The 22118-nt window shown below is 50.0% G+C and overlaps 2 protein-coding genes across 7 annotated transcripts in view; one reads left to right on the top strand and one right to left on the bottom strand.

Moving 5' to 3' along the window:
• Nucleotides 1–14791, top strand: part of LIMK2 (LIM domain kinase 2) — a 31299-nt gene extending 16508 nt beyond the window's left edge. For all 6 annotated transcript variants that reach the window (XM_027696669.1, XM_027696668.1, XM_027696670.1 and 3 more), the window contains 13 exons: nucleotides 984–1093; nucleotides 1300–1488; nucleotides 1898–2003; nucleotides 3207–3403; nucleotides 4109–4295; nucleotides 6609–6695; nucleotides 7431–7562; nucleotides 7773–7829; nucleotides 8016–8081; nucleotides 8893–9067; nucleotides 10459–10514; nucleotides 12065–12222; nucleotides 12768–14791. In XM_027696669.1, the coding sequence (XP_027552470.1) occupies nucleotides 984–1093; nucleotides 1300–1488; nucleotides 1898–2003; nucleotides 3207–3403; nucleotides 4109–4295; nucleotides 6609–6695; nucleotides 7431–7562; nucleotides 7773–7829; nucleotides 8016–8081; nucleotides 8893–9067; nucleotides 10459–10514; nucleotides 12065–12222; nucleotides 12768–12924 (1677 nt within the window). In that variant the 3' untranslated portion in view covers nucleotides 12925–14791. The remainder of the gene's footprint in view (nucleotides 1–983; nucleotides 1094–1299; nucleotides 1489–1897; nucleotides 2004–3206; nucleotides 3404–4108; nucleotides 4296–6608; nucleotides 6696–7430; nucleotides 7563–7772; nucleotides 7830–8015; nucleotides 8082–8892; nucleotides 9068–10458; nucleotides 10515–12064; nucleotides 12223–12767) is intronic.
• Nucleotides 14792–15524: 733 nt separating this feature from the next.
• Nucleotides 15525–22118, bottom strand: PIK3IP1 (phosphoinositide-3-kinase interacting protein 1). The gene is made up of 6 exons (XM_027696681.1): nucleotides 21872–22118; nucleotides 21644–21751; nucleotides 21444–21560; nucleotides 19310–19495; nucleotides 19114–19192; nucleotides 15525–17140 (listed from the first exon to the last, which is right to left on the bottom strand). Exons 1-6 carry the CDS (start codon nucleotides 21963–21965, stop codon nucleotides 16939–16941), a joined length of 786 nt encoding a protein of 261 aa, XP_027552482.1. The 5' UTR covers nucleotides 21966–22118; the 3' UTR covers nucleotides 15525–16938.

The raw sequence follows: 22118 nt of genomic DNA, 5'->3' as shown, positions 1-22118 counted from the left end.
TGTAGCACAGTGAGTGCCTCAGTGTTTGCACAGGGTGATTTTCCACTGCACTGTGGAATCAAACCTCTTGGCTCAGGATAAGCAGCAGGTTCTGGCTTTGGGGAATGTTGCCATCCAAGTCGCACCTGGGCTGCAGCCAGAGTGGTTTTTCAGGCTGATGGTGTCTCGAAAAAGTGTTAACCCCAATTACTTTGGGGCTTGAAGTTGCTTTTGAAGCATTGAACTCTGCCTGCACAATATGGGGCTCACCTAAATGTTCCCCTCCTGCCACAACCTTGCAAATATTTAACCTATAAAACTGTCAAGAATGAAACATGACCGTTATTTTTCTAGGGCCTAAATAAGAGCAGTGTGGTACTTAGTGATATCATTGCTACCTCAAAGGGAAGCACTGAGGAATGTGCAGACAATTTCTCATTGCCTGCAGAAGTCTTTGCAGAATACTGTCAATAAGGGAACTTCTCATAAGAAAAACAGAAAAACAGATCAATTAATAAAAATATTCTTTAAAGGTATTTTTCGTCTCAGTCTCAGTTTGCTCTTTCTCTGTCAGCTGGCTGGTAAAGCATCTGAATTTGTGCATTGCCCATCTGCCAAAAAAAAAAGCCCTTTCAGCTTTATTAATTCAGGCGTAACATTAGTTATCTTGCCAAGAGCAACTGAACAGGAAGGTTTAATACCTTGTTTACTAGTCTCCAGCAGACTATCAACTATTTTTGATAGCTGAGCAGCTGCCAAATATAGCAGAGGTCCCTGGGACACAAGCTTTGCTCTGCGTGCTGACATGTTTGTTTTGGAGTTCTGCAAACAAGGTGCCAAGGATGGGGTTCAGGAAAGACAGAACGGACTAATAAAACTCTCCAGTAAAAACCTGCTACTTGACTTTGAGCTGTGAATGATCTCGTTAATTAGAGAGGAAAGCAGGAGCTGCATCTGCTGATGGATTTTGGCCCTGCTTAAGTTACTCCCTTTTCTGTCTGTAGGTGGCTGGCGAATACAAGTATCACCCCGAGTGCTTCGCTTGTATGAGCTGCAAAGTGATCATCGAGGATGGGGACACTTATGCACTGGTGCAACATTCCACTCTCTACTGGTAAGAGGAGCTGCTCCCTGCTGTGTGTAAGCCCTGTTCAGCCAAATGCTACTCTAAGGAATGCCAGGAAGCTGCCTTTTGAGGGAGGGAAGAAGGAATGGTGGAAGCACTAAAAGCTGTGGCTTGTGGTCAGTGAGAGAACTTAGGTGTGAGTTTGGCAGGGAGGGACAGGACACTGCCATGATGACTTTCTTCGCTTCTTTCAGCGGGAAATGCCATAACCAGATCGTGCTGACACCCATGATAGAAAAGCACTCCACGGAGTCCCTGCGGGAGCAGCTGCCCTACACACTGACCCTCATCTCCATGCCCGCGGCCACAGATGGCAAGAGGGGCTTCTCCGTGTCTGTGGAGGGGGGCTGCTCCAGCTATGCCACTGGTGTCCAGGTGAAAGAGTGAGTATGCCCAGGCTGTGTGCAATGGACGTGTCTGTGCAGGGGGAGCTGGTACGGATCCTGCAGCACTGCTGTCCTCAGGGGATCTCGGCGTCGCAGGGACGTCTGTCACCTGTGTTTGGTCTCCATTTCAGTCTTGTGACCACCTTAACTGATAATTTTATCTCTCAGTGCTGTCTCCTTCACTGGACACAAGACATTTGGAGGATTGTAATGGACTAACAATTTTGCCATTGGTCATGGAGAGCTCTCTCCAAACCAGCTCAGACCTAAGCACTCAGTCTTGTGGGAGCTCCCTGTGTTGGTAGATTAGCATTGTTTTATTGCAAAATGCCAATATGAAGGGAAGCTTTTTTTTATAATTTTGGCTAAACTGACTTCTCACACACACTGTAATTCCCATGTTTAGAGTTAACAGGATGCACATCAGCCCAGATGTCCGAAACGCCATCCACCCTGCGGATCGGATCCTGGAGATCAACGGAGCTCCAATTCGCACCTTACAGGTGGAGGAGGTGGGTGGAGTTCTGTTCTGAAGCCTCCTTCTCTGCCTTCCTACACCTTCTCTGTTTCCTGACACTGTTCTCCCCCTCTACACACAGTGTGTACAGCCCTAGTACTCATGCTGACAGTAGGAATAAACATGAGGACAAGCTTTGCCTTCCAGCTGGAGAGGAAAATGTAACAGATGGAAATGCAATTAGGATGCAGGAATGATTTTGTGGCATTCAAATGTAAAGGGAGGCAATAAGAAAAGTCCAGGGCTGTGAGAGAGGACAGAGAGGCTGTGAAGACTTTCCCATGTACTGCTAGTGAAGTGCACTCTTCTGAGCCTTTGAGAACTGCTAATTCACAAGGCCCCAGCTGATCATAGGGGGAAGTTTTTGTTGGTGCTGAAGAGAACACAAGGAGCACAAAACATCTCACAGATAAATCTCTGTGTAGCTTTTTCAAAGCTGTTTTTTACAGCACTGTTTGAGGTGGAAACCTGTGTAGTTTTTGAACACTTATCAGAAAAAAAATCATTTGATAGAGTCATAGAATACCAGGTTGGAAGGGACCTCAAGGATCATCTGGTCCAACCTTTCTTGGCAAAAGGATGGTCTAGAGAGGATGGCTCAGCACCCTGTCCAGCTGAAACATAAAAGTGTCCAATGTTGTGGAATTCATCACTTCCCTGGGGAGATTATTCCAAGGGCTGATTGTTCTCTTTGTGAAAAACTGTCCTTTTGGAATCTCCCCAGGATTAACTTGTACCAGTTACCCCTTGTATTTTCCACGTAACTCCTTGTAAAAAGGGAGTCTCCATCATCTTTGTAGCCACTCTTTAAACACTGGAACATGGTGATAAGGTCTCCCCTCAGCCTTCTTTTCTCAAGGCTGAACAAACCCCATTCTCTCAGCCTTTTCTCACGTGGCAGCGTCACAGCCCTTTGATTATCTTTGTGGCCCCTCTTTGGACCCTTTCCAGCCTGTCCACATCTTTCTGGTCAGCTACAAGTAACCTACACAGAAAAGATGTGGGCAGCATAAGGAGCTTCTGTGCTGCTGGTCTGATTTGTCTGGCAGACAGCTGTGGTGCACACAACCACAACTATGGAGTGACCTCACTGAACTCGTTCCTCTGATTCCTGAGGGGCACTCTCTATGTCTCCTCTGTCTCCTCTTGTTTGTGTTCCTCCTGTCTGCTGCAATGCTGTCCTTTGGTTTGACTTCAGGTGGAGGAATTGATTCGCAAGACCAGCCAGACCCTTCAGCTGCTGATCGAGCACGACCCCGTCTCGCAGCGCCTGGACAGGCTTCGCCTGGACTCCCGCCTGCCCACCCACATAAAGCCACCCATCTCCCCACGCTCCCTCTCTCCACTGGACATCAAGGAGAACCTGGAAGGAACGCTCCGACGGCGCTCCCTCAGGTGAAGACTTGGAAGCACTGCCTCTGGCCTGGCTTGGCTTTGCCCTGTGCTCCCTGGCTGGGCAGCTCTGTGCCCAGGCCCTGGGACTGCCATGACTGTGGGGACATGGCTTATCTCTGATGTGGGCAGTGGGATAAATCACTGGAGAAGCCATGGAGAGCTTTGGGTTCTGCTGTTGATGTGTACTCTCAATTCCCTTTCAGGATGACAAACTTTCCTTAATAAAAGTAAGGAGCTCTACTGTTAACAGAGAAAAGCTACTAAGTTTCACAGTTAGAAAACGTAAAGGTCAGGTTTTTACCAGCCTTAAATGGCTGGGGAAGGATATGTCCTTAAGGGGAATCTGACTGAGACCTTGTCTTCCTAGAGTAGGGCACTCAGGTGCTCATTTAGTCATTTACCAGTGTTTTAATCTTTGTTTAGAGATAGCAAGTGCTGTGTCTTCACAGCTTCCTCCCCCTTTTCCCAGAGCTCCATCTCTGACTGCCAGTGCAGGAGGTGTGTTGTTGTCAGGCAGCTCTGACTCGGAATCTGCTCTGGGTTCGTAAAGAGCTTCCACAGTGCTGGGAGAGCATCTGGCTTTGGGGATATTAAGAGCACTGAAGGACACACAGAAACTGGTCCCTTAGGAGTGAAGGATGGGATGTGTTGGACCAGACGTTCCCCAGCAGCTTCCCTGATCTTCCTGTCTTCTTTGTCTTCTAGACGAAGTAACAGCATCTCCAAGTCTCCTGGCCCCAGCTCTCCAAAGGAGCCGCTCCTGCTGAGCCGTGACATCAGTCGTTCTGAATCCCTGCGCTCCTCTTCCAGCTGCTCCCAGCAAATCTTCCGGCCCTGTGACCTGATTCATGGTGAAGTTCTAGGAAAAGGATTTTTTGGACAGGCTATCAAGGTGAGGAGGTCCCCAGACATTCATCATTTACTTTGATTACAGCAATGCCTGCCTGTCTCAGGATCCTTCACCACTGTCTCAGTGGTGTTTGCCTTGCTGAGAGTGACTGGTCTTGGATCTTCCCTGGTTGCTCTGAGATCCATTTCTGTTTCATTCCCTGAGTGTCTCTGGCTGCAGATGGTTTTGACTTTGTCTCCTCTGAGTGTCAACCTTGGCCACACATGCTCATCTCCTGAGTTAGATTTAGTTCTCCGGAGTGCCTGTGTCACAGCAGCTGCCTGGGTGAGGGGGACAGAATGGGTGACAGGCTACACCTCCTCTTACAAGAATCTTCCTTATGCAGAGGTGCATTCAGCTCCCCTGAGCATTTCTCACCCACCCTCAGTGTGGCAGGCTTGGGGTTTGCCAGGCTGATGTCGTGACCACCTCTGAACTCACAGCAGAACCTACATATCTTGTCAGTGTGAGGGTAGTGGTCAGGTCTTGCATGACTCTCACAGCTAAAATCTCCATCAATAGCAGTTCTCTTGCATTTAAGCTCTGGGGTCTTGACGGGGTGCTCCAGCAATTCCTGTCCCAACATCCCTGACACCAGGGGGCAGCTTCCTCTGCCTTGTTAAGGTGCTGTGAGCTCCTCAGGGCTGAGATTGCACACACCATGATATGGGACTTCTCTCCTTACATGCACAAGGGTATAACCTTGAGGTGTCCAGCCACCATGTGCATCTCATGCTTCCACGGGAGGTGATGTGCCAGTTCTACAATCCCACTGCTTTTGATCCATACTAATGAGCATATTTCTCTTCTCCTCTGCTCATAGAGAAATAACAGGTGCAGGTAAGTGGAACCTTTGCTCTGTCGCATGTTTTTGTCACCTGTGTCCCCACAGTTACTGGCACAAAGGCATTTCTTTTCTGCTCAAATTGCCCCATGGCCATCCTGTTCAGGTGCATGCTCTGGGAGTTAAAACTGCCCCCCTGGAGGTTCATGATGACACTTGTTTCAGTTTTGCTGGTATGTCAGCTTAAGAATTCCACTTAGCCTTGTCTTTGTCTGTTCACTGCCCTTTATCTTTGGGTTTTAGATGTCTCTGGCTTTCGTGTCCCTGGCTGAAATGTGTGGTGTTCCCTGGCTCGCTGCCTGTGTATGGATGCTTGATTTCAGATGGGAGCAGAAGAATATTGTACTCTTGCTTCTGTTGTGTTATTCCATGTTATTCCACACTCACATTCCACCTATACCAGCCTTGTTATGTCCCATGGTTCCAAACAGAATTAGTGTCTGCAAGAGCTCATAAGCTTCCTAAATGCTGTAACAGGGTCTTGTGTTCTGGATTGCAGTTCTGGAGGTTTTCTGAAAGGCTTTTTATTTTAAAGGGTAGGAGGCAAAAAAAGTGACACTTTTCTTAAGCTTCAGATTGACTGGGTTTGATGCAGCAAATACTGTTGCTGGTCAAATAGTTCCCTCCTGTTCCTAGAGACAAGGTGGTTGTTCAGTTCCCTGCAGATCTTAGGGAGACAGAGCTGTCCAAGTTAAGCAACTGGAGGGGAGAGGATTTCCAGGAGAATGTGCTCATCGGAATTTGGACCCTTTCTACTCACTCAGGCACCTCATGCAAGCAAGGCTGAGCTGGTTAAAAAAACCTCTAGAACACAGCAAAATGCCAGGAACTACCTTATTATTATGATGGATTTCCTTGTGTTTGCCACCATTTGGGGACATTCCTTGCAGGCAGCAGGACACTGCTCCAGAGGAGCAAGGTAAAATAACTGCTTCTTGTGTATCCCAGTTCTGCTTGCACGTGGATGAGTTTGAGATTCCCCGTAAAACCAAAGCAAGTGTAAGGTAGTTTTGGGTTCTTTGGTTTCTGATGCAAGTTTACGTTGATTCCTGTGCTGATACAGAATGGAGTTGTTGGGGTCTGTGTACAAGACATGAGCACCATGCTGGGCAAATGCTTCCCAAAGGGAACTTAAGGATTGCACCAGTGTGGAACTGGTGCCTCCAGAGGCTTTGGCAGGCTGTGTGCATGCTCAGCACTGTGCTACGCAGAAGAGGCTTCAGCTCTGGTTCTTGGCATGATCCTCTGACAGCTTTAGGTAGTTTCTCTTTCACAAACAGAATCTGCTGAATTCCAAAAGGAGAAATTTCACGCAGGTTTGAGCAGATCCCTGGCCTCTGAATTTTCTCCCACCTCTGTTCCTCCTCTCTGGATGGAGGGGAATGTTACCTTCTCTTTCAGAAGAGTTACAGGAGCATTGGAATTGTGTATTCTTGAACCTTGCCTGTAGTTGTGGATTTTCTTTCCACCAGGTGACTCACAAAGCAACGGGAAAGGTGATGGTGATGAAGGAGCTGATTCGCTGTGATGAGGAAACACAGAAGACTTTTTTGACAGAGGTAGGAGCAAGACTTCAAAAAGGCTTCTGAGCCTGTAGTGTGGTGGAACTCTCTTCCATCTTCTTCAGAGAGAGAGATCCTGCCAGCAACCTGGCAGGAATCAAGGTGCTGAGGTGGGAGACACTGCAGGGGGAAAAGCTGCCATGAGCTGAATGTTTGCTGCAGTGAAGTGTGACTCACACTGAGCAATAGATGTGGCTTCAGCTCCCAGTTCATTAATTTTTCAGTGATAAAAAGCAGTCCAAGTCTGAGGCAAATTGAGCTGTGCAGTACATAAAGGATTTATCCCTTGAGCCTTGTGCATAAATACAAAGCATGAGGGCCAATATCTATAAGATATTTAAGACTCCCACTGTATTTAAGCTAATCTATCTTCTTGGTGGTGCCTACGATGATTTTAAAAGTCAGATTTAGCTTAAAGGCAGCTCCCTAAGCACCTGACACTGCTGTTCCAGCCCTGACACCTGCAGTACAGAGCTGAAAGCTGCCCTGGAGAGCTCCCGGCTCTGAAAAGTTAGCCCAACTCAAGGGTGCTCTCCTTTATGACTAAGATCAGGTTAAATGCACAGTGTGAAAATGAAGAGGCAACACTTAACTGACTGCCTTGAGGTTGGGGTTTGAGTGTTCTCTGCGATCTCTGGAGGGGACCTTCAGCACTGGAGAGCTTGTCACCACAGAGCAATCTGTCAGGACTTGTTCCATTCACTCTTTGGGGTGGGATGTCTCTGCCTCCAGGTGAAAGTGATGCGCAGCCTGGACCACCCCAACGTGCTCAAGTTCATTGGGGTGCTGTACAAGGACAAGAAGCTGAACCTGCTCACCGAATACATCGAGGGGGGCACACTGAAGGACTTCCTCCGCAGTGCAGTGAGTTGGGATTCCTGGGAGAGCTGTACTCCATGAGCCTGACTGGGGGGTTGGTTGTACCAGGCTGATCTGCTTGTGGTAAAGCTGCTTCTTAGCTGTGGGTGGGCCTGAGGCAGGAAACCTGTTCTTTCCGGGGCTGTATGGTGTCTGTGACTGCTGTCACCAGCTGGCTGGTAAGATAGTACTGACCACTGAGGACTTATCTTTCAGGACCCGTTTCCCTGGCAGCAGAAGGTCAGCTTTGCCAAAGGGATTGCCTCTGGAATGGTGAGTTGGGCTGTTCCTTTGTCACAGAGCAAACCTCCGGGGTCAGGGTCAGCAGCTTCAGCAGGGTGGTGTATGAGGGGCTGTGGACCTTGCCTGACCACTGGCATCAGGTTCTCGAGTCTGTAAAGGTGAGGGGATGTGCCCTCCTGGGAACCCCTAACACCAGCTTTTCTCCCTCTGTTCCAGGCTTACTTGCACTCCATGTGCATCATTCACAGAGACCTGAATTCACACAATTGCCTGATCAAGTTGGTGAGCTACACCTCTGTTCCCACAGCTTGCTGCTCCTCTCCTTGGCATCTTCCTCCCTTGGTTTTCTCTGCTTGATGCTTCCTCTTTTGTCAGGGTAGAACTGATTTCAGAGAGGCTTCTAGTGCCCTAAACAAGGGAGCTTCATCTTGACACAGGGTTTTCCAGACTGATCTGGCTTTCACTGTTTCTCTTTACCCCCTTTCCCCTGGTAGCAACTCCTGTAACAGTCATCAGAGTTAGTTCAGCTCTGTTCCTTATCTCCACTATGAGATGTTCTCTATAGCTGCTTCTGTTCTTTTAACCACTTGATGACTTTTTTATTGGCACTCAGGATTCAGACAAGTGTGTGTGGGTGTGCACGTGTGTGCTCTCTCTTTTTGAAATGCTGGGTCGCAGGAGTTTTATGTGGCTTCATTCCCTCAAACCTTGCCCTTGTTCACTTGGCTGGGATAGGAGATTAGCATGTGGGTAAAAAAACGACCAAGGATGAAAGCCCAAGTTAGTTCTTGGCCAGGTAGAAGAGGAAGCTCTGAAAGGAAAGGTCCAGGTTTGCCCTAGCAAGTGTAGCCAAATTGAAGGGATAAGGGTTAATGACCACATGGGAAATAAGGCAATGAAGGGAGGAAATGATGGGTTGGGATCATGAATTGGTATCTTACACCTGTCTACACATCTTGTATGTTCATCTGGCTGCAGGAGAGCTGGAATAGCTGCCCTTACAGTGTAGTTGGAAGCGAACAGGAATTGCAGCCTCTTTGCTCCTGAAAGGAGCCGAGTGTAATCAGTGGGCTGTGCTCAATCCCTTGTGCAGGATAAGACGGTGGTGGTGGCCGACTTCGGTCTGTCTCGGCTGATTGTGGAGGAAAGGAAAAAGCCCACTCTGGAGAAACCCTCGGCCAAGAAGCGAACCCTGCGCAAGAGCGACAGGAAGAAGCGCTACACGGTGGTGGGGAACCCGTACTGGATGGCCCCGGAGATGCTCAATGGTAAGATCCCAGAGCAGGAGCAGGTGAGGAGACAGCTGTGACAGGGTACAGGGATGACAGGATTACTGAAAGCTTCCGGCCCCAGTAACAATCAAACCTATTAGAGCCTGTGATTTTAGACCTGCTAATGTGGAAGCTTATTTATACACACAAGTGCTGTAGCTGCAGTACCTGACCTGGTAAGCCTTTGTGCCAGCCCATGTTTCTGGCTTGACAACAGGATTCTTCAGGAGGGCAATGGATGTAAGCTTCCTATAATCCAGATAACAGAGAAAACAAAAGAGGCCTGAGATAAGACTGAACCTGAGATCAATTGCTGTTACAGCCTCATGCTTTGGAACTACCCTGGAAACAGGGCATCGTTAAACTCCAGGATGAGGCTTATGTGTGCTGTTGTGTAGATCCAGGGAGAAGCCATCTGCTGCCAGGTTTGCAGAAGCCTCAGGATTGAGGTGGGAGTTGTCCAAGTGCAGGGAAATCAGGGTTTTGGCACGCAGCCCTCAGCTGCATTAAGGTTGAGCAGTGACCTTAGGAAAAGCTGCTCCTGCAGGAGTGGAGGTGAGGGAATGCAGTGGACACAGTTTCCTCCTGACGAGCAGGTCTGTCTGATCAGACTGGGCAGTTTGGCTGGCTGGGGTATCAGCACTGTCCAGCATAGTCCAGCAGGGAAGGGAGGACTGGGCTCTTCTCCCTCAGCTCAGTTCTTCTCCCTGTTGCTTTCTTGTGCGCTGTTCTGTTCACCTTCTCTCAAGGCCTGAGAGCCTTGGAGAGCCCAGGAGTCTGGGGCTGTTTCTCAGAGCCTGTCTCAGTCCTGGCATTTGTCAGGAGAACAGCAAGAGCACAGTCTGACATCACCTCTGTTTACCAGATACTGGCTTGGGCAGGGTGTGTCTGTAAGCAGAGCATGGCAGGCTGGAGCCTGCCTGCTTTCCTAGGATCAAAGTGCTGCCGGTGTGTAATTTATTATCCCTGCAGTCACTGCAGAGGGACCCGGCACTCGCTGCCTGCTGCAGAAGCTGAGCACTGAGCACTGTGGAGATGCATTAGAACACCAATCAAGGGGAATGGACAAAAGCTTCCCACAGTTATCCTTAGCATTTGCTCAGAGCTGATACACAGGTCTGTACAACACACTTCCCCCTGTTGTCCTGTAATTCCCCAGGATAAGAAAGAAGCAGGGTTAAAATCTGTGATGGCAGTGTCTGGGAAGGTGCAATTGGTATGTACATATCTTGGGGTGACTCACCCTGCTCAGAGTTAGGCCTTTGCTTTGTCACCTATTTTAGGGCCCTCCAGGGAATAGGCTTAGATAAACTTTGCACTGGCAGCTCCTGGAATAGCTGGATGGGCAACTGTCTCTTACAGAGCTGACTGTCTTATGTTTCCTGCAGGACAGAGCTACGATGAGATGGTGGACATCTTTTCATTTGGGATTGTTCTCTGTGAGGTAAGACAAGGATGTGACATGGCATTTTTAATGGCCCTTTTGCCCACTGCCATCTCCTTGCACACATGGTATCAGCCAGGTCTCTGTGTCTGAGTGTGCAGTCTGTGACCTAACAGCATATTATCAGTGAATTAGACTGGGAGAACAAGTGTACCCTGCCTCTGTTTCCTCAAGGGAGGTAACTGTCTTGTAGTTTTTTGGTCCCAGTTTCTTCTTGGACTGAAAGAAGTGCAGAGGTTCCTCCTGGACTGAGAGAAGCTGTAAAAAAGTCATGAAGTTCTGACTGAGCCCTGGTATCCATTTGAAAGTATTCCCCAGAACTGTGATACTTTTTTTCTTTTTCTACTGCCTCATTGAAAGAACAATCATCTGCATAATCTCAGCAAATTCAGGGCCTCCACTGGGGGTGGCACTTCACTTCAAAGGAAGGGAAGCAGAAACCTCTTTGCAGGTCGATTAATGAAGCTCTCCCCTGAAGTCTGTGGGCTTAGTTTATCTCTGAGCCAATGCACAGTCTGACTGTTCTATCAGGTTTTCTGTCTGCAGAACAATAAGCACCGCTTGAAAGCCACAAGGTATTTTCAATTTAAAAGGTGTGTATGGCAGTGGAAATACAGATGAAAGGCAGGGTGTTATGTGTGACACAGCAGTTACAGGAACACCAGGGGATGCCAGCACAGTTTCATCTTCAGCGTTTGGATGAAGGGGACAAAGCAAATGTCTGTGCATAAATCTTTGTGGCCTCATCTGGAGCTCTGTTTACTCTGGGCCCTCCTCTCAGAGAATGTTGTGGTTGTGAGTGATAGATTTAGGAACTTGAAAAATCTGTATGTGGGATTAAAACAATTGTTTCATTCAGGAAAAAAAAGACAAATAAAGGGGTAGGAGCACATGAACGTTTTCTTTGTCCCCAAAACAACAATGCTAAAAAAAAAAAGCTCTACACTCAGATAAGGAAATAACCCTGCCAAAACACATACTGGGTGTGCCACTGTCTAGTTACAGGATGTGGTTGCCCTGCTGTGAGTTATTGGCATAGAAAAGCCTGGGTGGGTATAAATAACACCCTTTTTGTGACACCCGATGAGGCTTTAAACCTAATACTCTGTCCATGTGAAAGTTTGTATTGACACTGACCTTGTGAGTCCAGATCACCCCAGAGCTCTGCTCTGGGCTCCTTCCCTCTCTTACACTGTGAGTGCCCTCGTGCTGCAGGTGGTGAGTTCTGGGGCGACAGCGGGGCAGAGGTGGAATGGTGGTGCAGGTTCTGTTGATCACCTGCAGTCATGAGGGGCTGCATCATCCCCAGCAGTGAGACACTGTCAAGCTCTCTGGAGGGGCACATCATCCTGTGTCTTCTGGCAGAGAGACCCTGGGCAGAAGGAGAAGCGGTCTGGGCCTCCAGTGGCCCCACTGGAAAGGAGGAACAGTGTTTCTGTTCTTTCCCTTCCACCATAATAGTTTGAAGGAGCCCCTGCTTGATGCTGAAGTTCTCTGTTAACACTCTGGACCTGTTGCAGTATTGAAGTGCTTCTCTTGTTTTTCTCTAGATCATAGGCCAGGTTTATGCTGACCCAGACTGTCTCCCACGCACACTGGATTTTGGCCTTAATGTCAAGCTGTTCTGGGAGAAGTTTGTTCCTGCTGACTGTCCTCCAGCCTTTTTCCCTCTGGCTGCTATTTGCTGCAGACTGGAGCCAGAGAGCAGGTAGGTTTGGGGTCTGGAGGGCTCCTCCTTGTAAGCCTGCAGGATTGTGTCTGTATCCCCATGGTGGAAAGGTTGCTCTGCACAGAGGGCAGTTCCAGCCTTCTGTGGGAATGCTCAAAGGCGTCCGTGTGTGCAGAGAATTAAGACTCATCAGTTTGGCAGACAGGCCACTGTATATGGTGAAGATCTCTCAAACAATTCCAAGACAGAGAGCATAGAGGAGGAGCAGTGATTGTTTGGGGCTCCTCAGGTACCAAAAGTAGGGGAAGCCCTCGGCAGCAAGGTGAATACTTCAATTGATTTCAGTTGTGAAACTTGTAGATTCAGAAGAGTGTTGATGCCAAGTGGGTTCCAAAGAGCCAGAGCCTGATCACTGGCTGTAAAAATGGGGCTTTGCAGTCTCGGAAGCTGAATGGGGAGGGAATCATGTCCCTGCTCACAGCTTAGTACGTGGCAGAGTGGTCTGGAAGGACAATGGGCTCAGCCTTTCCAGATGCTGTTATTCTTCCTGTTCCCCACTCACATTTCCTCACTGCTGCTTCTAGGCCCCCTTTTTCCAAGCTGGAAGATTCCTTTGAAGCGCTCTCTCTCTACCTTGGAGAACTTGCCATCCCCCTTCCCTCTGAGCTGGAGGAGCTGGACCACAATGTGAGTGTGCAGTATGGACTGAACCGGGACAAGCTACCTGAGAACACCACCTAGTCCGCTCTTCCTGCTGCCTGCATCACTTCCATTGGAGCTGGGATGAGTGTCAGGGAGGGAGATGCACTTCAGCCACTTCCAGGGCATTAACGGGGCACCACGCTGTGCATTTGCTGCATTGCCTCTCTCTCCCCACCCAGTGCCCCTCCTCTTGGACATCCTGATTCACTGTGGATTTCTGGCGTGTTTCAGAAGCAAAAAGGGCTGTTTCCTGCCAACTGCACCTAGGAAAGCTGCTCAACACTATTTTTCTGGCTTGAGAAATGTTTCTCTGGCCTTTTCAGGCTTCTTTACTGTGGTGCCTTAGAACTTGGCTGCAAGCTGTGAAGCCACCCTGGCCTGTCTGCCACGGGGGGAATTGCTATAGGAGACTCTCCTGGGTAAGGACCAGCACTTCTGGAACTGCTTCTCCCACTGACTGCCCTGCTCAGAAAGCTGGGAAAATTGGACATCCAGCAAAATGCCCCACCAGGACAGCACATGTGTGTGTTTGTGCATGTGCTTCCCAGAACAACTCACTGAGATGCTGACCTCCCACATGCATCGGGGAGAGAGTGAAAAGCCCCAGGAACTGGGCAGCTCTCCTGAACTACCTTGTCTCTGGGGAAGCATGTATGAATTTTTGTTTTGGTTTTGTGGTTTTCTTCCCTGTGTCAGAATACCTCCAAAAGCCTGCCTAGAAACACTAAGACTGAGCTCTGCTTGCCCCTCCAATGGTGAATGAGGCTGGCAGCAAATGAGCCACGGGGGCATCTTCAGACCCCACGCCTGCAGTGATTTTGCCTGCCCCAAACTTTAACCCAGGTGAAGGTGTTTGAACCTGAACATGTAGAACCGCACCAGGCACTGGCTGGGGACATTCCTGGAGTGCTGAAGCTGCTTGAGCTCCCGGCCTGTGGACGTGAGGTGACAGAAAGGGTGGCAGAAGGTGCTCGTCCGAAAGCCAAAGGTTTGAAGTGGCTCAGACCTTGTGCATGGACAACAGCAACGGGGGACTTGCCCAAGGTTACTTAAAGGATGGACTTGTCATGAACAGAGAAGTGCTGGAGAATGTTCCATCCTCCCTGGAGTGGCAGCTGGAGAACAAGTAATTCAGTTGCCATTACCTCATCCTTTCCTGCAGACTGTGCAAGTTGCTCCCTTTGAAGGTCCTTCTTGCAGCTGCTGCTGCAGCACCTGAACTGATTCTCCAAGCAGAAACTTTCCTCAGGGTCATTCCCTGCTTTGGGGGAGAAAAAAGGGCTTGGAGTCATTGGGAGATAGGTGGGGGTGTATTTTCTTCCAGTACTTCTCTTCCTCCCTTAGTGGGAGAGGAAATAAAGCTACTGCTGCAGTAGCTCATGTGGTTGGCAGAACTGAACCAAAAGCTGGATCAAGTCCTGCTCTTAACTGCATTTCTAGTGTGCTCCTTTTTCCCCCCTCCTCCCTTCAGCATTGAATGGTGGGGAATGGGTGTTAGTCTTTGCTGTTACTTTGATTTCCTCCCCCTACCCATGAGTTTAAAGTATTATGTAAAAAAACATGGGACCAGCCATCACATGACAACAGGTGTGCAAGGGGAGGTGTTTTTAGTCTATGTAGTGGTGTTTTAGAAACACTGGGGACTCCCTGTGCTGTGAGTCAGTGGAGGAGCCTCACTAAACTGGGTCCAGTGGATTCAGCATTATTAATAGGATTTGCCCTTTCATTCCCCCTCCCAGGCTGGTTTGTGAGGGGACTCCTGAAGGGGAGAGTCCTGGGTGATGTGTGGGTGGGGTTTATGAACTGTGATTTGCACAGCTCCACGCTCTAAATTAAAAAGCAGTAAGTGAATGCTATAAGAACGAGATTTTGTGGTCTCTGTGTTCAATAAAGCCGGAAGCTGTAACTGTCTCGGGTTTCATTTGTAGTCACAACATGGCAACATCAAAACTGCCCCGGTGAGGTACCATCTCAAACATCCTTTTTGAGTCAGTGGGCTCTGCCACATTCACAGAACTGCAGAGTCACAGTGCAAGGGCTCTGTAGGACTATTTACCTGGAGAAGTTGTTTAGTTCTGTTCATTGGTTGGTTGGTTTTTAAGGGTGGACGGGAGACAGCAGAACATGGAGCCTCCTTACGTTTTCCTTTTCTAGTGCAGGGATAAAAATACAGCCTGTTCTTGGAAACCTCTTATTCTGAAATATGGGGTCCAAGGGGCATTTGTTAAGACAACAACTGAACCAAAATGCTCTGTCAGTGCCTCCTGTAACGCGCTGTGCTCCGTCTCCATCGTGCTTCCCAAGGGAAGGAGCTGCTGCTGAGCAGCACCAAAGCAGAACTGACCCGTGTCAGTCAGGAAGGGGCTGTAACCACGAGTGTCTTCCCACGGGCCAGGCTGCTGAGTCACCAGCTGCTTTTCAGGAACAGTGTCCCAGTCCAAGACCAGCTGCTGGCAGCAAGGAGACAAGCTCCATGCCCCGTGTCAGTGCCGGTGCGGGAAGGCACTGCTTGAGGGATTTACTTTTGGGCCTGGCAAACTGAAGTGGCGTCTTCCTTTCTCCTCAGTTCAATCTGCAACAAGCCGAAAGGTGCTGCTCTGGCAGGGGAATGCACAGATGAGCCACAGTCCACACAGGTCTACAGAGCATTTTTCTTTTAAGCTTTAATACAAGGTAGCACAGTCTGCACCTTCTCATAATGAGGTATTTAAAACATTTTACAAAGAAATGGTATTCAAAGGCATTTAAAAATAAAACATTTCCCTTTTCTGAATCAAACATTAACACTAAAACCCCTGCTGCCAAGTGCTGCTCCCTGTTAGGCCCACAGCTATAAAGCAGATGGCTAGAAAACTTACTTGAATGGCTTGAATCCCCTGAGGTGGGGACGGGTGTTTCCCTGAACTGGCCTTGCCTTGGTGCCACTTGGGAGACACTGCAGCAACCATCCCTTCCAAACCCCCTGAAATGCTAATAAAAGTTGTTACAAAACCTCTCTAATAGGGCCACGCTCTGTAAGTAGTCTTGCTGCACAAGCTGAGTGTGTGTGGCAGAGGCTGGGCCAGGAGCCACGCCATGACTTCAGGATCTTACAAAACAACTGCCCTGTCCTGCCCTTGGAGCCAGAGCTGCTGCACTGTGATCTGGGTGACCTCCACAGCTTGGCCACTCTGTCCAGCACTGGCTCTGTAGGAAGCCAAGGGAATTCCAGAGAGGATGTTATCTATCCTCAGTGTTTAACCTGTTTTAAGTAACTGAAGGGCAGTTTGTTTTCTTCACAACTATCTACTGCTGGCCCTTGGTCTCCTGATCTGTATAAGTGAGCAGGAGGCACATACAGACCACCTGGACACCTAAACTGTGGCTGTGCATGTAGCACCACAGGGGAATGGAGATGTGGCCTCAGCCCTGGAAGACCTGGATTTGTCAAGAGCTAGAGGAGAGCTTTTCCAAACTGACACTGGGGCTAAACACACTGCTCCTGGCCAAAGACATCCCTCAAATAAACTCTTCCTTGGAAAAAAAAACCTGATCCAGTAGCAGGATTCTGGACAGTGTTTCCAGCTCTCAGCTACTAAAGCAAAAAGGCAGGAACTATAATCAGAGTGTAATTATGTAGCTAAGTCTGACGTGAAGCTCCCCTCAGTCCCTGCAGTACTGCTCCCTCCTGGGGTTCCAGGCTGAAACTTAAGAAACAGTGCACACCATTAAATAGGAAAGGAACAGAAAAAGAGGAAGCCAAGACCACACTCTGGGCTATGGGGTCTGTGGCCAGTCGTGAGCCTGGCTCATCATCCCCCCCAGCTCCTTGGCACACCACGGAGATAGGTGGGAGGAAGCAGCAGGGTCCACCACACCAGTCCCCAGCAGTCCTGCACTGAATGGTGCCCCTCCAACAGATGGTGATGAATAGCCCATTGCTCTGCTCCTCTGCCTCACCCTCAGCCGGCGTTCATCGAAAAGAAAACAAAACAGAAATGAACACACGCACCCCCTGCACTCACAGTGGGAAGCTGGAGGCTTTGCTCAGCCTGTATGTCCTGCCCGAGCCTCTCAGGCACCAGGAGTCCCCGCCTGCCCCATGAGGGGGCCGCTGCCCGTGTCCTCCACGGGGGTCTGGGTGGTGTGCACCACGATGGTGTTCTCCTCCACCAGCTCGCAGGCGGGGTTGGTGAAGGCGGACAGGGGCAGCGTGATGCGCTGCATCTCCCGCTCGTAAACCTTCTGCTCGTGCTTCTCCTTCAGGTCTTTCCCCCTACAGCAAAATAAAAAAAAACATGCATGGGGTGAGTGCCACTGCCTGGATGCAGAGTCTCAGTAAAGGTGATAAAGAGCAGAGTCCCCTCTTCTCTACTGTAAGATAAACAGCTCTTTCAGCTACTTAAAAAGGGCCAGATATATTCCCTACTGTAAGCAGAGGACCCCAGCTGAGCATCTTTAAAAAACAAGCAGCCAAGTGGTCTGTCCCTCCCTCCAACTGGCTTATTCACTGACATTGCTGCTGCTAAATGATGACTGTAAAGCCAGGCTTCCCCTCCAAACCACGGAGCTGCCATATGTTTCCTTATCCCTTCCAGTCCCCCAGCACTGCCTGGTGGAGGCCCAGGGGAGCAGTGAGACAGTGCAGAGCCCACTGCTGTGGAGAAAGGCTTCTGTAACCTGCTTCATCTGAAACAAATAGTGGAGGTGGTGACAGCTTCTGCTTTTTGTTGCAGCAAATTAAGCTGTCCCTGAAAGTATTAAAGCTGACTTCAGAGCTGGCCCTGCCTTCTGCTGCTGCAGCTAAAGCCTAATTCCACAACCAGCTCTCAAACCTACCTCAGCCTCCTGCCTGTTGCTAAGGGAAGGAACACCTCTGTAATTTGTGCTGAGGAAGAGCAGCCTTACTTTAAAAATGGATTTGGCATTAATAGCATGTTGTCTCCAGAAAAGCTATGTATACCCAAAGCTACTAAAACCCATTAAAGGTTTCTCACCACACCTACCCAAACCTGCCAGCTTGCACATGCAATTTTGAGATCAAGGCAAGGAGGGAGACAGTAAACCTGCACTGCAGCCCTGCTGTGAGCAATCTGTGGCTGGAGAAGTAAAGCTGCATTTGGTCAAAGTCCAACATTGGTCTCCTGCTTCTTCCCGCCAAGGAGAGCGGCGAGGTGGGACAGGCACAGAGCTCCTCCCGGGGCTCGTGATCCCAGCCAGGCAGAGCTGCTGGGGTTTCCTGTCAGCATTTTGGCTGCTTTTCAAAGCTGCCTACGAGCGTGCAGCAGCAGCTGCCGTCCCTGCCAGCACACAAGACAGCATTCTCTGACGTGACACCTCAAATCAGATTCCTCGACAAGCAGCGCTCTGTGTTTTGCCCCTTATGTAACACTCCTCCCTCTGTTTTTTTTCTGTCGGCATTTATTATAAACACTTACATAAGGACATGTCCCAGCTTGGGAAAGGGCTCCTTCTGCTTGGTTGTGTCAGACTGCTGTCAAACAGCCAAAACACAGTACCAACCCTCCCAGAGGAGGGAGCCTGGGCCCTCGCTTGCTGCAGCGACAATCACTGCTATTTGTTAATCCTGCCCTCTCTCTTACAACTAAGCTGCTGCTGCCACTTCCCTCAAAGGCTGCTGAGCTACAGAAACATTTCCATCCAACACAGTGGAGGAAGAAATAGTAACTGAAGTGTGAATGAAAAGTGACCTTAAAGTACACAGGAGCTTTGGTAAAATGAACTTTGACCAAAAAGAAGTGCTAGTTGGTATTCAGCTTCATAGGATACAATGCACGAGTAGCAAAAAAATTGGCAATTGTTTTTCTTCTAAAGCTAGACTAGAGAAAGCAGGGAAACAGGTGGCCTGCTAGAAGTATTGTTCTTTTTGTGATCACAAAGGGCACCTAGGATCTGCTCTCTCCAGCTCTTGCATAAATTCCAGCTCCCCACAACACATCTGAGGAAGCCACATCAAGGCACACATGCACACACAAAAAAGCAAAGAATATAGAGGGCAATTTGAAACTTTAAATGGGACAGAACACCACACTGATGGGTGAAATGGAGAATGGGATTAACTCTTCAATAGTTCTTTCCTCAGTGGCACAAACAAAACTCTTGCTCAATGTTCCACAACCAAACATGTGCTTCTGTCCCTTTGCCGTGGGATCTGATTAGGTCTGCAGGTGCTCAGACACTCCTGCTCTATACACACCAGCTTCTGGACAAATAAGAACAGCCACTCACCTCTTATAGATGTATCCCAGGACAATGCCAGCTCCGATGGCAATGATTATCACCATCATGATCAGCCCCAGCACATACCCTGTGAAAAGAAAAAGAAAAGAGACAAAATTAGAGGCAGTACCTTTTAGAGCTTCAAAACAAATCCATCCTGCCAGAATTACAAGAATGGATCCAGCACATGATCCTGGGCTCGTACCTAGTGTCCCTAAGTCCTTCTTTTCTTTGGAGTTCATCTGCACTCTCTGACTGATCCCAATGACGGGCTGCACTGCGGCTGCCTCGCTCCGGGAGGGCAACGTATCAGCTGGTTCAAACACCTGCTCATCCTCCTGAGAAGCACCAACCTCTGCTGTAGGGACTGGGGCTGTGGCAGCTGTAGCATCTGTAGCATCTGTTGAGAGGAAAAAAATATATATACAACATACTAAGCATTGATGAGTACTTCAAAACAACATGTGTTTGTTCCCTCTTAAGTTATAGCCAGAAATTCTCCCAAAGTAGACAAGAAACGTACTCTCCTCCCCCCACTTTCCTTTGACATGAAACCATTTAACTAAGAGTCCAAGGCACCACCACAGATGAGAGAGAAGTCAGATAGCAGAATGAAATCCAGGTTCAGGGCACGAGTCCAGGGATGCACAATGACTTCATTTAATGCATAGATCGATACACAGGCTGCAGCTTCTATCATGCTGAACAGACGTGAACAAGATTATGAGAATCTCCATCCCAGATCTCCCAGGAGCCTATTTATCTCTCTTCTGCCTCAGTCTTCCTGACACAGGAAAGTCTGAGAGAAGGAGACTCCAGCTGGTGTGAAAACAACGTGGGGATATTCTTCTCCCCCAGCCCCTCTTTGCAGTGGAGTAGCAAACTCCTTTAGTATGTTGGACAAGCTAAGTCAGAGCAGCCCTCCAGGCAGCACAGCCACCGATGAGTGTAAGGACAGCAAGTTCCTGCTCAGCCAGGGCCCAAAGGCATCTAAGAATGGACACTCAGAGCACAGGTCCCTTCCCAGCCCTGTTTTTCATCAGTGCTGGTTTTTATCAACAGCATTGAAAGATTTTCAAGGTAGCACCTTCTTTCATGACACAGTTCAAATGGAAGCTGTAGCACACCAGAAGCTGTGATAGTAAAGTAGGTATTTATTACCTGCTCTACAGGAAAAACCCTACTTTTTGGAAATGCTATGCACAGTATACATCCACACCTGAAAACTCCACCTGGATCTTGCCCCACAGCTGGCAATAACTCCCTGTGGATTTTCTATCTGCAGCCATTTTGAGGCCTCAGTGGAATGTAAAATGGAAGTACAGAAGGCGGATTAGAGCCAGGAAATCAGGGTCTCCTGCACTGCACAGTAACTTCAGGTACGGTCAGTCAGGGAAGCTGAACTAAAGGGAGCTGTTGGGACATGGGAAGGTGCCCATTCTGAGACACAAAAATAGTCAAACCCATTAGACACACGAATTGCCAAAAGGGCAGGTAACTCTCCTGATCCCAAAGCTGCAGGACTGTTTTGAGTAAGGCTCTTTGCAGCAGAACATTTGTTTTGCTCCATCTTTAGGGGAAAGCAGGCAAAAAAAGAGCAAAGTGAAGAAAAGGGGAGGGTGTTCATGTGTGGGAAAAGCATCTACACAAGAGGACAGCAATCTCAAGGGACAGCGAGTGCGTAAATCTTGCAGGACTCAGAAATTAGTAAACAGTTCAAAAAGCCCCAAGTGGCTGCTCTGGCGTCAGTCAACACTGACATCTCCTCTCCCTGAAATGGGCTTCAGCTACAATTCTCTTGGTAAACTGTTCCTACTGTGACTATCCAGGAGGAATCCAGTGTTTGGGGTTTTCCATTTCTTTGTGTCCTCCCTTAAAATTCTTATTTTTTCCAAGTTCTTTCCCCCACCTGTACTCAAATTCCCACCAGGAATCGTTTAGCAGCAGGAAGCTTCTTTAGTCAGCTGTAACATGCCCCAGAGTAAGACTCTCCCGACAGCTCTGCAGTTCTTAGATGCCCAGACCTCGTCCCTTTTGCAACACAGCTAAGGAGCCCTATGGTGACTAGTGAAATATGGAGGAGTGGGGGCTTTCCACAGGCCTTTTCTGGCACTAATGGAAAAGCTGTAGGGGCGGAGCAAGGCCCAGCTGGGAGGCAGATGTGCACACACGGGGGAAGGCTGGAGGGGAGCCCCGGGTACGCCGCGTTCCCGAGGGAGGTGCTGGCGTCGCCCGGGGTTGTTTGTGCGCAGGGGGGACCCCACCCTGGCAACGAACCCAGCCCCCCGCGGCAGGGGGCTGCCCGGGCAGGGCAGGGCAGGGGGGGGCCGGCGGGGGCCCTGAGCACGGGGCGATGTCGCAGGGTCGCCGCTCGGGGTCTCCGGCAGCGTTTCGGACGAAGCACCAGGGCGCGGCGGCGCCGTCCGGGTTCCTGCAGCTGTTGTGGTCCTCGCTGACTGCTGGGGGGCAGCGGGGCCGTCAGCGCGGCCGCCATGCCCCCCGGGACCCCCCTGTCCGTCTCCCCCGGGCCCGGACCCACCTGCCGGCAGCGCGGGGCTCCGCACCCTCAGCCAGTTGAGGCACGGGGCGCCGCCGGAGGCCACTCGGCGGGTGCCGCGGTAGGACGCGCCGTTGCCGCGGAGGCACTCTGCGGAGAGACCAGCCGGCCACCGCCGCCCCCAGCCCGGCCCCCGCTTCCCCCACGGGGGTCTCCCCCCTTCCCCAGCCCGGCCTTTGTCCCCCACAAAGGGCCGCCGCTCACACTCACCCTCGGCGCCGCGGGCGGCCGGCGGCAGCGGCAGCAGCAGCGAGCCCAGCAGCAGCACAGCGCCCAGCGCCCGCCGCGGAGCCCCGGGCAGCATCCTCGGAGCCACCGCCAGCCCGGCCGCGCAGCTCGGCGAGCCCTGCCCCGGCGCTCCCCAGTAAACAACCGCCGGGCTGCGCTTCCCCCCCCCCGCCCCGCAGCCGCCGCCGGGTCCTAACGCTGCCGCCGCCGCCGCCCGCCCCCGGGAGGG

The sequence above is a fragment of the Neopelma chrysocephalum genome, unplaced genomic scaffold (genome assembly GCF_003984885.1).
Source record: "Neopelma chrysocephalum unplaced genomic scaffold, ASM398488v2 Primary Assembly neopelma1_116, whole genome shotgun sequence".
Classification (NCBI taxonomy): Eukaryota; Metazoa; Chordata; class Aves; order Passeriformes; family Pipridae; genus Neopelma; species Neopelma chrysocephalum.
The sequence above is the reverse complement of the archived record's forward strand: the minus strand, read 5'-3'. Positions and strand labels throughout refer to the sequence as shown.